The sequence below is a fragment of the Oncorhynchus mykiss genome, chromosome 22 (assembly GCF_057628025.1).
Source record: "Oncorhynchus mykiss isolate SJ-2025 chromosome 22, ASM5762802v1, whole genome shotgun sequence".
In the NCBI taxonomy this organism is placed as follows: Eukaryota; Metazoa; Chordata; class Actinopteri; order Salmoniformes; family Salmonidae; genus Oncorhynchus; species Oncorhynchus mykiss.
The window spans coordinates 18,818,572-18,835,227 of record NC_143043.1 but is presented as its reverse complement, the minus strand read 5'-3'; the positions used below and the strand labels follow the sequence as shown (position 1 = coordinate 18,835,227).

General features: G+C 40.9%; 1 protein-coding gene across 2 annotated transcripts in view; it reads left to right on the top strand.

Moving 5' to 3' along the window:
• The first annotated feature begins 8,639 nt into the window (after positions 1–8,639).
• Positions 8,640–16,656, top strand: part of LOC110501500 (sodium-driven chloride bicarbonate exchanger) — a 55,573-nt gene continuing 47,556 nt past the window's right edge. For both annotated transcript variants that reach the window (XM_090215627.1, XM_021579106.3), the window contains exon 1: positions 8,640–9,077. In XM_090215627.1, coding sequence (XP_090071753.1) covers positions 9,030–9,077 — 48 coding nt within the window. In that variant the 5' untranslated portion in view covers positions 8,640–9,029. The remainder of the gene's footprint in view (positions 9,078–16,656) is intronic.

Sequence of the window (16,656 nt, the reverse complement as noted above, 5' to 3'; positions counted from 1 at the left end):
TGCTACGCTTTATCTTGGCCAGGTCGCAGTTGCAAATTATAACTTTTTCTCAACTAGCCTACCTGGTTAAATAAAGGTGAAATAAATAAATTAATTAAAAATTAAAAGCACGACTCCAACACCATCATTAAGTTTGCAGACGACTCAACAGGGGACAGATCATCGACAATGATGAAGCAGCCTATAAGGAGGAGGTCAGAGAGCTGGCAGTGTGGTGCCAGGACAACAACCTCTCCCTCAATGTGAGCAAGACAAAGGAGCTGATCGGAGATTATAGGAAAAGGAGGGCCGAACAGGACCCCATTAACATTGACAGGACTGAAGTGGAGCCGGTTGAGAGTTACGTTCCTTGGTGTCCACATCACCAACAAACTATCATGGTCCAAACACACACAGTTGTGAAGAGGACACGACAACACCTTTTCCCCCTTAAGAGACTGAAAACCTCATGGCATGGGTCCCCAGATCCTCAAAAAGTTATACAGCTGCACCATTGAGAGCTTCCTAACCAGTTGTATTTCCACCTGGTATGGCAACTGCTCAGCATCTGACTGTTAGGCTGTTTCTTGAACTTAAGGGCATATCACGGTAAGAAGTTAAGGTCTACACCTGTTGTGTACGTCGCATGTGAAAAATAACATTTGATTTGACCAAGGCCCTTCTCAAATCAAATCAAATTGTATTGGTCACATACACATGGTTAGCAGATGTTAATGCGAGTGTAGTGAAATGCTTGTGCTTCTAGTTCCAACCGTGCATTAATATCTAACAAGTAATCTAACAATTTCACAACAACTACCTTATACACACACAAGTGTAAAGGAATTAATAAGAATATGTACATATAAAAATATGGATGAGCGATGGCCGAACGGCATAGGCAAGATGCAGTATATGGTATAGAGTACAGTATATACATATGAGATGAGTAATGTAGGGTATGTAGACATTATATAAAATGGCATTGTTTAAAGTGGCTAGTGATACATTTATTACATCCAATTTTTAATTATTAAAGTGGCTAGAGATTTGAGTCAGTATGTTGGCGGCAGCCACTCAATGTTAGTGATGGCTGTTTAACTGTCTGATGGCCTTGAGATAGAAGCTGTTTTTCAGTCTCTCGTTCCCAGGTTTGATGCACCTGTACTGTCCTTGCATTCTGGATGGTAGTGGGGTGAACAGGCAGTTGAACAGGCCTTACGGTTGTGGGCGGAGCAGTTGCCGTACCAGGCGGTGATACAGCCTGACATGATGCTCTCGTTTGTGCATCTGTAAAAGTTTGTGAGTGTTTTCGGTGACGAGACACATTTCTTCAGCCTCCTGAGGTTGAAGAGGCGCTGTTGCGCCTTCTTCAACACGCTGTCTGTGTGGGTGGACCATTTAATTTTGTCCGTGATGTGTATGCCGAGTAACTTAACACTTTCCACCTTCTCCACTACTGTCCCATCGATGTGGATAGGGGAGTGCTCCCTCTGCTGTTTCCTGAAGTCCACGATCATCTCCTTTGTTTGTTTGACATTGAGTGTGAGGTTATTTTCCTGACACTACACTCTGAGGGCCCTCACCTCCTCCCTGTAGGCCATCTCGTCGTTGTTGGTAATCAAGCCTACCACTGTAGTAGTCATCTGCAAAACTTGATGATTGAGTTGGAGGCATGCATGGCCACACAGTCATGGGTGAACAGGGAGTACAGGAGAGGGCTAAGAAAGCACCCTTGTGGGGCCCCAGTGTTGAGGATCATCAGGGTGGAGATGTTGTTTCCTACCCTTACCACCTGGGGGCGGCCCGTCAGAAAGTCCAGGACCCAGTTGCATAGGTCGGGGTCGAGACCCAGGGTCTCTCTGGAGGGTACTTTGATGTTAAATGCTGAGCTGTAATCGATGAACAGCATTCTTACATATGTATTCCTCTTATCAAGATAGGTTAGGGCAGTGTGCAGTGTGATTGCTTCGTCTGTGGACCTATTGGGGCGGTAAGCAAATTGGAGTGGTCTAGGGTGTCAGATAGGGTGGAGGTGATATGATCCTTGACTAGTGGGGGCGATAGTCGTTTAGCTCAGTTACCTTTGCTTTCTTGGGTACAGGAATAATGGTGGCTCTCTTGAAGCATGTGGGGACAACAGACTGGGATTGATTGAATATGTCCCGTAAACACACCAGCCAGCTGGTCTGCGCATGCTCTGAGGACGCGGCTATGGATGCTGTCTGGGCAGGCAGCCTTGCGAGGGTTAACACGTTTAAATGTTTTACTCATGTTGGCTGCGGTGAAGTGGAACCCGCAGGTTTTGGTAGTGGGCCGTGTCAGTGGCACTGTATTGTCCTCAAAGCGAGCAAAGTAGTTGTTAAGTTTGTTTGGGAGCAAGACTTTGGTGTCCACGATGGGGCTGGTTTTCTTTTTGTAATCCGTGATTGCCTGTAGACCCTGTCACATACGTCTCGTGTCTGAGCCGTTGAATTGCGACTCTACTTTGTCTCTATACTGACGCTTAGCTTATTTGATTGCCTTGCGGAGGGAATAGCTACACTGTTTGTATTTGGTCATGTTTCCGGTCGCCTTGCCATGATTAAAAGCAGTGGTTCGCGCTGTTTCTGGTTGGGGAAGGTTTTAATAGTCACCGTGGGTACAACATCACCGATGTTCCCCTATCACAGACATTAAACTCTGTAACTGTTTTAAAGTCACCCTTGGCATCATGGTGAAATCCCTGATGGGTTTCTTTCCTCTCCGGCAACTGAGTTAGGAAGGACGCCTTTATCTTTGTAGTGACTGGGTGCATTGATACCCCATCCTAAGTGTAATAAATAACTTCACCATGCTTAAAGGGATATTCAATGTTTCCTTTTTTTTACCCATTTACCAATAGGTGCCCTTCTTCGCGAGACATTGGAAAACCTCCCTGGTCTTTGTGGTTGACTCTGTGTTTGAAATTCACTGCTCGATTGAGGGACCTTACAGATAATTGTAAACTCAGCAAAAAAAGAAACATCTCTTTTTCAGGACCCTGTCTTTCAAAGATAATTCGTAAAAATCAATTTAACTTCACAGATCTTCATTGTAAAGGGTTTAAACAATGTTTCCCATGCTTGTTCAATGAACCATAAGCAATTAATGAACATGCACCAGCGGAATGGTCGTTAAGACACAAACAGCTTACAGACGGTAGGCAATTAAGGTCACAGTTATGAAAACTTAGGATACTAAAGAGGCCTTTCTACTGACTCTGAAAAACACCAAAAGAAAGATGCCCAGGGTCCCTGCTCATCTGTGTGAACGTGCCTTAGGCATGCTGCTAGGTGGCATGAGGACTGCAGATGTGGTCAGGGAAATAAATTGCAATGTCCGTACTGTGAGACGCCTAAAGACAGCGCTACAGGGACTCAGTACGGACAGCTGATAGTCCTTGCAGTGGCAGTGTAACAACACCTGCACAGGATCGGTACATCCGAACATCACAACTGCGGGACAGGTACAGGATGGCAACAACAACTGCCCAAGTTACACCAGGAACGCACAACCCCTCCATCAGTGCTCAGACTTTCCGCAATAGGCTGAGAGAGGCTGGACTGAGGGTTTGTAGGCCTGTTGTAATGCAGGTCCTCACCAGACATCACCGGCAACAACGTCACCTATGGGCACAAATCCACCATCACTGGACCAGACAGGACTTGCAAAAAGTGCTCTTCACTGACGAGTCGTTGTTTTGTCTCATCAGGGGTGATGGTCGGATTCACGTTTATCATTGAAGGAATGAGCGTTACACCGAGGCCTGTACTCTGGAGCGGGATCGATTTGGAGGTGAAGGGTCCGTCATGGTCTGGGGCGGTGTGTCACAGCATCATCCGACTGAGCTTGTTGTCATTGCAGGCAATCTCAATGCTGTGCGTTACAGGGAAGACATCCTCCTCCCTCATGTGGTACCCTTCCTGCAGGCTCATCCTGACATGACCCTCCAGCATGACAATGCCACCAGCCATACTGCTCGCTCTTGCATGATTTCCTGCAAGACAGGAATGTCAGTGTTCTGCCTTGGCCTATGAATAGCCCGGATCTCAATCCCAATGAAGCACGTCTGGGACCTGTTGGATCGGACGGTGAGGGCTAGGGCCATTCCCCCCCAGAAATGTCCGGGAACTTGCAGGTGCTTTGGTGGAAGAGTGGGGTAACATCTCACAGCAAGAACTGGCAAATCTGGTTCAGTCCATGAGGAGGAGATGCACTGCAGTACTTAATGCAGCTGGTGGCCACACCAGGTACTGACTGTTACTTTTAATTTTGACTCCTCCCCTTTGTTCAGGGACACATTATTCCATTTCTGTTAGTCACATGTCTGTGGAACTTGTTCAGTTTATATCTCAGTTGTTGAATCTTGTTAATATTTACACATGTTAAGTTTGCAGAAAATAAACGCAGTTGACAGTGAGAGAACGTTTCTTTTTTTGCTGAGTTTGTGTGGAGGACAGAAATAAGGTAGTCATTCAAACGTCATGTTAAACACTATTATTGCACACAGAGTGAGTCCATGCAACTTATGTGACTTGTTAAGCATATTTTTACTCCTGAACTTATTTAGGCTTGCCATAACAAAGGGGCTGACTACTTATTGACTAAAGACATTTCATTTTTTATTAATTTCGAAAAAATATTATTCACTTTGACATTATGGGGTATTTATTGTGGGTAGCCCAGTGACAAAACTCAGGCTGTAACACAACAATTCAGGCTGTAACACAACAAAATGTGGAAAAAGTCAAGGGGTGTAAATACTTTCTGAATGCACTGTGTACTTCTATACATTCTTTCAACTGGTACCAGGCTATCTTCAGACAAGACTTATAAGGCTTGTGGGCATCCTAGAACAAAACAAGTGACATGTTAATGGGAGTCTCACCTTTCCATGGCTAATATTGATTTCTCATGCTCAAACACAGGGATGGAAAGCCCGCTAGCTTAAAAATTGCAGTCCTCAGTCCTCTGTGCCCAAAATCCTTTGTCATTTCAAATATTGCATGTTACAGATTATGGACAAGTGCTGAGAAAACATGCAGTCTACTAGCCATGCTGGCCAGAGCCAAAAATTCTTAAATTCCATCCCTGCTCAAACATGATAACAAAATCAATACTGCTAAATTCATTGTTTTTGGAATTTTCAATTCTCCTTGATGGTCTAGCTTATTTGTTTGGTGACTGTTAGTTCTCAAAGATTATATTATTACAAAATGTATAGCTCTATTACTCTATTACTCTATTACTTTTCTACATACTTTATCTTTCCCCCAAAAACATTTACATTTTTAAAAAACATTTTTAGACTGTTTGAACTTAGGTGGCCTGAAAAACGCTTAGGTAGCCCGCCGGCTGTCAAAGGATTACAATGGCAGAAAAACCCCTTGTTAAAAGTAAGAACACAGTTTATAGAAAAATGTTGGAATTTCAGTTGTGATTGGGGTATATTGACCAAATTATCAGGTCATTTTTGGATGTATTTTCCCTTCATGACCACGGACCCCCCCTAGAGGAGTGTTGACACTGGAACCCATTGACCTTGAACCCCCACCCCCAATATGCAACACAAAGTTAGTCCCTGTGCAATATAAAGGGAATAGTGTGCCATTTCAGAGAGAGAGAGAGAGAGACAGAGAGAGAGAGAGAGAGAGAGAGAGAGAGAGAGAGAGAGAGAGAGAGCGAGAGAGAGAGAGAGAGAGAGAGAGAGAGAGAGAGAGAGAGAGAGAGCGCATAAGTTACACTCACAGATCATTAAGATTATTATGGGGCTAGACTATCCAGGTATTATTTTAAGTCACTGATGGTGAGGTGGGCCAAGGGCACCATTCAAGGGCCCCATTCAAGTGTTCACAGAAAAGGCTAATAACCCCTTTTCATCACTTGGAGAAAGCATTCTTTATCTCCACAGTAAACAGTGCACATCCAAAGCACATCCACAATTGTATTAGCCTGGAAAACTTTGGTAAACCTTTGGATACTGGTTTTGATGTGAAATAGTCCGGTACATTAATACGCTTACATAAAAAATGATACAGGGACAATACAAACCGTCTCTGTTACTCAGGACATGTAGGCCTGCATACTGCATCTTTACCACTGCCACCTTGTGGCTATCACAATGCATTGCATGTTCAATCGTGTACTTACCTATTCAGTATATTTTTAGGTAGACAATACAAACACAAGTCATAATTGAGTTATATGAGGACTATTTCGCTATGCGATTCTCAAATACAGTGTCACTTTTCACAATGACTGTTGACCAATATTCTTGTCTAAATTACGCAACAATATCTCAGTGTATCTTATTGATGCTGTTCCATTCATATACACCAGAGGGCATCAAGTACTTTCCCAAATATGAGAATGGTTAAGGTGTATCAGTCAAAACAGCATCAACTTCGCAAGTTGACTGAATGATTGTATTGATATATGTTATATCATGCCAAGCAGCAGGCATTGTGCCAAGCAAGGAGTGATGGTATTTGTGGTGGACGGTGAGCTCTTTCTGAGGAGGACATGGGATTGGTACAGAGCATAAATTACGTGTTGCGTAGAGTGGGAGCACAGTGATACCTAAGGGAGGGCAATGTGGGCTTCCCCTTTGATGCTCTTTGATGCTGAGAGCCAAGGGAGAGTTGCTGCCATGGCTTTTGAACCATGGCCAAGTTGGACACTGAATTTGGATGGAGGGAGCATGGCCCAGTAGTGAGTGGGTGTGGCCAGTCTGAGTCATGTGATGTCCTAGCTTGGTAACCTTCAGGGCCTGTCTTCATAAAAGGGGTCTCAGAGTAGGAGTGCTGATCTAGGATCGGATTCCCTCTGTCCATGTAATCTTAATCAATTATGATAATAAACGACTAAACATTGCCCCTGTTTCTCATAGTATTTTTTTGGTAAAGTTGAAGCTCATATACTGCATTTCTATACAATTTTAAAAAAACTTTAAAATACTATTTGGTGAACAGCAAAAACAACCAAAAATGAACCCAGCCATTATTGCCTTGGCTGCTGTAGTTTGTACAAACACATAGCCTATTAGCCATACAAATCTAATGTTATACCCCTGAAAGCTGAATAATTCGCACTGACATGTGGCATCAGCGACTCTTCAGTCCATTGTAATGATGAATTGCATAAAATCATCAACTCTTTACATAGATATCTCTTTTCTAAAATGACATAGTGTTCACATTTTGTATTCCTAGGCATTACTAATCAAGCTCTGCACAATAAGACGTCAATAGAGCACACAGAGGATCGTATGATCACATTCACATGAATTATTAGAATATTACTTATGATTCTGTATTAATATCAGTGACGTAGTGGTAAGACAAAGGTGGGTAATGGGAAAACTATAAACTCCAGTGGGTGATCGAGATAAGACAAACAACCACCGATATAAACGAGAATGTATGACATTTGTACAACTATATTGTTTGCCATTTAATCTAGGCCTATAGGGAAGATAGGCCATGTGGAGATGTTCATAATGAAACATATCTTTATCTAATAAAATAAAAAAATCAAACTTGTTTGATAAGATTACTACAGATTTTCTCAGGGGACCCCACATGGGGCTCCGACAGCAAGTTTGGGAACCACTGTACCACGGGAGGTTGGTGGCACCTTAACTGGGGGAGGACAGGCTCTTGGTAATGGCTGGAGCGGAATCAGTGGAATGGTATCAAATACATCAAACACATGGTTTCCATATGTTTGATGCCATTGCATTGACTCCGTTCCAGCCATTATTATAAGCTGTCCTCCCCTCAGCAGCCTCCAATACTGACTGTACTAACCTCCCTCTGTCTCCTCTGCTCAATTGCATGCATTGCAGCCTGCCTCAGCCTCACCACTCACTGAGCGCCACATCACCGTCTGTCTCAGTAGCCTACTCTCTGTAAAGCAAAGTTATTATGAGAACTTAGTAGCCTATTATAGGCTCCGTTTAATGTCAGCTCCTTACTTGATTCTTCTAGCTGGCTAAGTAGGCTAGCCAGAGACCTTCAACGTTACGGCAATATAAATCTCTGCCAGCAGCCACCTTTCCATGACATATATATTTTATCTATAACAAAGCGACTATTTACCATTTGTGCACTCATTCTCCGAGAGTAGGTTTTTGGTTGTTTGAGGGATGTCTGTAGACGCGGCAGGAATCGCAGGGTGGTTTTAAAAAGGCCTTTTGTCCGGCATCTCGCAAACTCTGCCAGCAGCGTCTCTATTTGCCTACTTGAGCCGACTTCGTGCTGGGGTAGGCTTGTTCGTTTCAAGTCTCAGGCCCTCGGTCTGTGCCGCGAGAAGGCGGGTTGGCCGTTTAAGAGAGCGTGGTGAATGTGCTGGTAAAAGGGCACACCCGGAAGTCAAGTGCTGGGGATGCAGGAGAACATAAAACGAACAAACCACTGTTGGTGATTCCACTCGTTCGCAAAAAGGCAGTTGCGATTAGAATGGTCAGACCAAGAATATAATAAGCGTTCTGAACTTTGATCAACTCAAGGGGCAACATTTAGATATTGACCCGTTATTTATTTTATTTATTGTGTACAAAATATATATTTTTATTATAATATACATATATTTTTTTATAGGTGTGCTTATATGTAGTTACGTCATTGCATATGCTCTCTGTTCTAATGCAATTTGAGTCAGTGAGTTGTGTAAAGTTTGTCTCGGGTGTCTTTTAGAATGATACTTTTGTCGTAATAAACATCAGCCAGATACGGTAGCCTACCAAAATTCTACATTTATGAGAAACTCCCTCGATAATAAATGTGCTCCCAACAATCTATTCTGTGGCGTCACAAAGCAAGAAGGATGCTTATGGTTTGTGTATTGATAAAATATAAACTGCGCCCATGTGAGGAATAATGATATCTGCCAAGGCTTCACGACTTCTGCTAAACATGTGACCATAGCGTGCCAATTCGTGGTTTTCCGTACTGCACTTTTCAGATCTAACACTGGGAATAGTAAAAATAACACTACCATTCCATACTCCGGGAATTAGACTATCGAACATGGACATTAAGGACCAAGGCGCTCAAATGGAGGCGCTACTGCCAACGGTAAGAAGCTACTCTTTCCCATTGCAATACACTGATTAGGCAGACGTTATCTTCTTTGTGGGGCACTCATCTTTAAGATCCAAATATTTGAGGGTGAAAGTAATTTAGATATTTGACAAGTATAATGTTCAATGTACTACAGTGTCATATTCTAGACGATATCAAAATCAGCGATATCGAACTAATTAGATCAACAGGGAAGCCGGTATAATTGTTATATCCGCTATGATCAATCACCTGCAGTTTTTTTAAAATATTGTATTTTCTTTTTATTTAACCTTTATTTAACTAGGCAAGTCAGTTTTAAGAACAAATTATTATTTACAATGACGGCAATACCTAGCATAACACATGCCATATTCTTTTCACACATCAGACAGTTTCAACCTATTCACGAATGACTTTTGTAATTTCATGTGAAATGAAATTTAATTTATTTTTGATAACGTTGAATGACGTTCCATTAAGCAGCCATTCTATTATAGGCTTCTCATAAATGTAAAATAATAACATCAGTGAAACTCGATATATTTATCTTCTCCTCAGTATGGATGCTCGTTCCTGCCAGGCAAAAAACTAACCTGACTACAAATTATGACATAGTAATTCATAATTATGAGAGGAAGACATTATTGTGAGATAGTAAGTCATAATTATGAGATAGTAAGTCGTTGTTATGAGAGAGTTGGTCATAATTATGAAATATGTCAGTATAATGATATAGTAAGTAATAATTATGAGATAGTAAGTTGTTATTATGAGAGTGTAAGTCATAATTATGAGATAGTATGCCATTATTTTTAGATAACAAGTTATTATTTTGAGATATGTAAGTCATAATATTATGGTAAGTTGTAAGTGTGTACTAAGTAAGTTAGTCGTATGTAAGTACTAGTAAGTAGTAAGATAGGGTGCATGTGTGTGTGTGAGAGAGAGATAGAGAGAGAGTTAGTTTGTGGTGATATTGTCCTATATTAATAATGGGTTGGAGAGTTTTGTTGATGTGAGTTGGTGCCTGTTTGTAAATCAGGGACTGGTACATCCATTTTTGGATTTTTAAAATTATTATTGAAGAATATAACTTAGAAATGCCTCATGAGCAAACAGTCTTACCCCATCAGAACCCAAAATATAAACTTGTTTAACTCCATTGTTTGTAAACAATGTAATTGTAAACAAACACTGATTATATTCAAAACATGGTTAAAACTATCATTTTGATCTCATAAATCCATACAGGGCATTCGGAAACTATTTAGACTATTCAGACCCCTTGACTTTTTCCACATTTTGTTATGTTACAGCCTTATTCTAGAATGGATGGGGGGAAAAATCCTTATCAATCTATACACATTACCCCAAAACGACAAAGCAAAAATAGGTGTTTAAATTTTGTTAGTAAATGTATTAAAAATAAAACCTGAAATATCACATTTCCAAAGGTATTCAGACCCTTTACTCAGTACTTTGTTGATGCACCTTTGGCAGCGATTACAACCTCAAATTTTCTTGGGTATGACGCTACAAGCTTGGCACACCTGTATTTGGGGAGTTTCTCCCATTCGTTTCTGTAGATCCTCTCAAGCTCTGTAAGGTTGGATGGGGAGCATCACTGCACAGTTATTTTCAGGTCTCTCCAGAGATGTTCGATCGGGTTCAAGCCTGGGCTCTGGCTGCGCCACTCAAGGACATTCAGAGACTTGACCCGAAGCCACTCCTGCATTGTCTTGGCTGTGTACTTAGGGTCGTTGTCCTGTTGGAAGATGAACCTTTGCCCCAGTCTGAGGTCCAGAGCGCTCTGGGGCAGGTTTTCATCAAGGATTTCTCTGTACTTTTCTCTGTTCATCTTTCCCTCGATCCTGACTAGTCTCCCAGTCACTGCCGCTGAAAAACATCTCCATAGCATGATGCTGCCACCACCATTCTTCACTGTAGGGATGGTATTGGCCAGGTGATGAGTGGTGCCTCGTTTCCTCCAGACGTGACACTTGGCATTCAGGCCAAAGATTTCAATCTTAGTCTCATCGGACCAGAGAATCTTGTTTCTCATTGTCTGAGAGTCCTTAATGTGCTTTTTGTCAAACTCTTGCTGGTTCCAAACTTCTTCCATTTAAGAATGATGGAGGCCACAATTCCTTCGACCTCATGGCTTGGTTTTCGTTTGGACATACACTGTCAACTGTGGGACCTTATATAGACAATCAATTATCAATTTACCACAGGTGGACTCCAATCAAGTTTAGAAACATCTCAGTTATGATCAATGGAAACAGAATGCACCTGAGCTTAATTTCGAGTCTTATAACAAATGGTCTGAATACTTACAGTTGGGCAAAAAAGTATTTAGTCAGCCACCAATTGTGCAAGTTCTCCCACTTAAAAAGATGAGAGAGGCCTGTAATTTTCATCATAGGTACACTTCAACTATGGCAGACAAAATGAGAAGGACTTTTAATGAATTTATTTGCAAATTATGGTGGAAAATAAGTATTTGGTCACCTACAAACAAGCAAGATTTCTAACTCTCACAGACCTGTAACTTCTTCTTTAAGATGCTCCTCTGTCCTCCACTCGTTACCTGTATTAATGGCACCTGTTTGAACTTGTTATCAGTATAAAAGACACCTGTCCACAACCTCAAACAGTCACACTCCAAACTCCACTATGGCCAAGACCAAAGAGCTGTCAAAGGACACCAGAAACAAAGTTGTAGACCTGCACCAGGCTGGGAAGACTGAATCTGCAATAGGTAAGCAGCTTGGTTTGAAGAAATCAACTTTGGGAGCAATTATTAGGAAATGGAAGACATACAAGACCACTGATAATCTCCCTCGATCTGGGGCTCCACGCAAGATCTCACCCCGTGGGGTCAAAATGATCACAAGAACGGTGAGAAAAAATCTCAGAACCACACGGGGGGATCTAGTGAATGACCTGCAGAGAGCTGGGACCAAAGTAACAAAGCCTACCACCTCTATGCAGGACTCAAATCCTGCAGTGCTTAAGCCTGTACATGTCCAGGCCCGTCTCAAGTTTGCTAGAGAGTATTTGGATGATCCAGAAGAAGATTGGGAGAATATCATATGGTCAGATGAAACCAAAATATAACTTTTTGGTAAAATCTCAACTCGTCGTGTTTGGAGGACAAAGAATGCTGAGTTGCATCCAAAGAACACCATACCTACTGTGAAGCATGGGGGTGGAAACATCATGCTTTGGGGCTGTCTTTCTGCAAAGGGATCAGGATGACTGATCCGTGTAAAGGAAAGAATGAATGGGGCCATGTATCGTGAGATTTTGAGTGAAGACCTCCTTCCATCAGCAAGGGCATTGAAGATGAAACGTGGCTGGGTCTTTCAGCTTGACAATGATCCCAAACACACCGCCCGGGCAACGAAGGAGTGGCTTCGTAAGAAGCATTTCAAGGTCCTGGAGTGGCCTAGCCAGTCTCCAGATCTCAACCCCATAGAAAATCTTTGGAGGGAGTTGAAAGTCCGTGTTGCCCAGCAACAGCCTCAAAACATCACTGCTCTAGAGGAGATCTGCATGGAGGAATGGGCCAAAATACCAGCAACAGTGTGTGAAAACCTTGTGAAGACTTACAGAAAACGTTTGACCTCTGTTATTGCCAACAAAGGGTATATAACAAAGTATTGAGATAAACTTTTGTTATTGACCAAATACTTATTTTCCACCATAATTTGCAAATAAATAAATAAAAAATCCTACAATGTGATTTTCTGGATTTTTTTTCTCATTTTGTCTGTCACAGGCCTCTCTCATCTTTTTAAGTCGGAGAACTTGCACAATTGGTGGCTGACTAAATACTTTTTTGCCCCACTGTATGTAGATGAGGTATTTCTGTTTTCGCTTTGGGGCATTGTGTGTAGATTGAGGAAACATTTATATTTAATCCATTTTAGAATAAGACTGTAATGTAATAAAATGAGGAAAAAGAGAAGGGGTCTGAATACTTTCCGAATGTACTGTATTGGAGAGTCCTTTCGTCTATGTATTTGAGAGTGGTTAGATTTATCCTGTCCCATTCCTCAGCTGTTTACCAAATAAAGTTATGATTTACCATCTCATAATTTACTTACTATCTCATAGATTTTATTGGGTGGCAGGAACGAGCTTCCATACTCATGTCATCTCAAATAGAATATAATAGAGTTCTTTATTTTCTTCTAAGAGTAAATTCCTTGCACAAGGACAAATTATACCACCGTGTTCTAAAATATTAATATTAACATATTGCTAATGAATACATTTGTGAATCTGTAGAAAAAAGCTGACTTTCAACAACAGGCTACCGTTTTCAGTGCTGAGTGTAGCTTAGCATTGCAGGCCTGTACACATAGTTGTAATTGCTTCTCCTATGGCAGATGCCATTTAATTTTACATTTGGTAAAACCAGTAGTGACCTCATGCGCTGAGATTATACAGTATATGAACCCAGGGAAATAGATTGTACAGTATGTTTACACTCACATTCACTGAATCACAGACTCATGAGTGCAACCTATGAACTCATAAGCCTGATGCTTGGGGATCGTCTCAGGGTGCCTGCCAAGTGCCCTGCTAAAGATCAGAGAGAGCCTTCTTAATACAAATGAGATAAGTGATCAGACAAATTGTATGCCTTCCAATGGCAGCCTATTCCTTTCAGTACACTACTTTTGACCAGGGCACATAGGGCTCCCGTCAAAAGTAGTGCACTACGGAATAGGCTGCCATTTGTAACAAATATGTTGTCCCACCTATAGAGACAACCCATTGGGCAAACCATGTCATTTCAACGTGGAAATGTGGGTAATATTTGGTTGAGATTTCAACCTTATTTCACCGACTCAAAAAGACAGACAGAAGTTTTGGGATTTCCCAGTGTGTTATCACTATGCATTCAACCATATGAAAGCTCAACCAAATTCCAATGGAAAAACAATGTCAGATTTTTGGTTTAGTTGTCATCTAAATGTGTTATCACTGTGCTTTCAACCATTTATATTGCAACAAAGTTCAAATGGGAATACAATGTCAGATATTTGTATTTATACAACTTAATGTGTTATAACTGTGCTTATCTAATAGCACAACCAAATGACCTAGATTGCAGTTGAGATCACATTAAAAGGACATAGTGCAAGTGATCAATGCTGTACAAGATTCTGTGCAGATTATTATAACAATTGTGAATATCTCCTCAGACCTGCAACCTTTGCATCGAATCAAATCAAATCAAATTGTATTTGTCACATACATATGTTTACACATGTTTAGCAGATGTTATTGCGGGTGTAGCGAATTGGTTGTGTTTCTAGCTCCAACAGTGCAGTAAAATCTAAAAATTCACAACAATACACACAACCTAAAAGTAAAATAATGGAATTAAGGTATATATATATATATATATATATATATATATATATATATATAAAGTGGCATAGACTAAAATGCAATAGAATAGAATACAGTATATACATGTGAGATGAGTAAAGCAAAAACATGTAAACATTATTAGAGTAACTAGTGTTCCATTATTAAAGTGGCCAGTGATTTCAAGTCTACGTATACGGGGCAGCAGCCTCCAAGGTACAGGGTTACGTAACTGGGTGTAAGCCATCTAGTGATGGCTATTTAACAGTCGGACGGCCTTGAGACAGAAGCTGTTTTTCAGTCTCTCGGTCCCAGCTTTGATGCACCTGTACTGACCTCGCCTTCTGGATGATAGCGGGGTGAACAGGCAGTGGCTCGGGTGGTTGATGTCCTTGATGATCTTTTGGCCTTCCTGGGACATTTGGTGCTGTAGCTGTCCTGGAGGGCGGGTAGTTTGTCCCCGGTGATGCGTTGGGCAGACCGCGCCACCCTGTGGAGAGCTCCGCGGTTGCGGGCGGTGCAGGTGCAGTACCAGGCGGTGATACAGCCTGACAGGATGCTCTCAATTGAGCATCTGTAAAAGTTTGTGAGGGTTTTAGGTGCCAAGCCAATTTTCTTCAGCCTCCTGAGGTTGAAGAGGCGCTGTTACGCCTTCTTCTCCACACTGTCTGTGTGGGTGGACCATTTCATATTGTCAGTGATGTTTACGCCAAGGAACTTGAAGCTTTCCACCTTCATTTATAGTTACTGTAGGCTAACCTCAAAATGTGGCCATGGATGTGTTATTTATTTTAAGGTTGAATAAATATGGTTACATTAGTTTGTAAGATAGGCTATTTACTGTATTTAAAAAAATAATATTGAATTGTGTTTGGTTGACAGCTTAACAAAATATCAACATTTAAAGGATATCTAATGCTTGGAAGGTTTCATCTGAGCCACTGGCTTAATCCTATACTTTCACTTTTATTTTTGGTTTAGTTGGAATCCAACATATAATGAAATATCTTTTAAATGTTGTTAATTGATTGCGTTGTCAAACAAACACAATCCAATATTACCTTTGTAACACATCCATGGCCACTTTTGCAATACAGTAAATAGCCTATTAACTTGTTGACAAGTTAACACATTATGTTAACAAGTTAATATGCTATTTACTCTATTGCCAAAGGGATATTGAAATGTGTTTGGTTGTCAATGCAACCAAATATCAACATTTGAAGGAGATGTATCTTTCGTGCCATTGGTTGTCAACGCAGTTCCATCTGTGCCACTGACTTAGTCTGGCTTTAATTCCAGTTTGTCTACAAATGAATAATTGATACGTTGGATTCATGCCTCCATCTGAACCAAGAATCAAAGTAAAGAATAGGACTAAATCAAATCAACCTTTATGTAAAGTGCATTTAATGTTTGATTTGATTTGATTTAGTCTTGTTCTTTACTTTGATTGTTTGGAGACGTACATCCAACATATCATTTATTCATTTGTAGGCAAACTGGAATTAAAGCCAGACTAAGTCAGTGGCACATGTCTCCATCTCAACCAAACATCTAAGTTAAAGAATATGACTAAATCAAATCAAATCAAATGAATTGCACTTTGATTTGATTTAGTCCTTTTCTTTAACCTAGACTTTTGGTTGAGATGGAGACGTGAATCCAACATATTAATGACTAACATTTTAATTCAACCAAAGCTTGAAACCTTAGGCGTATACATTTACGTGTTGTCTATTTTTAGTTGAACCCTGGGTTGAATTGAAATGGAAGCTGTTGATGACTTTGTAAATGCTATACTATATAGGCCTAAATAGTCTCATTGATGAAATTTGACTTATAAAGTCTGGTTACATTTAATTTGCGCTGTTATACCTACCTGTTGGAATGACTTCGAATACATTTAGGTCTTAAGACATCTCTCAATAATCCCTCTCAAGATAACACATTGGTAGTAGTCAGTGAGTACACAGTAATAATTAGATATTATACTGATTTTGGCAGTAGGCAGATTACACAGTAGTCACGTAAACACCTTAAAACATCTGGTTTTCTGCGAAATCTCAAATTATTAGGACACCTAATCGGCATTCCAGCGGTGTATTTGATCTGCGGATGTGCTAGCACCAGCCGACGGAGCCTCCATCTTTAGCGCAAGCGAAGTGAGTTCGGAACAACTGAATCTATGTGTCTTATAAGT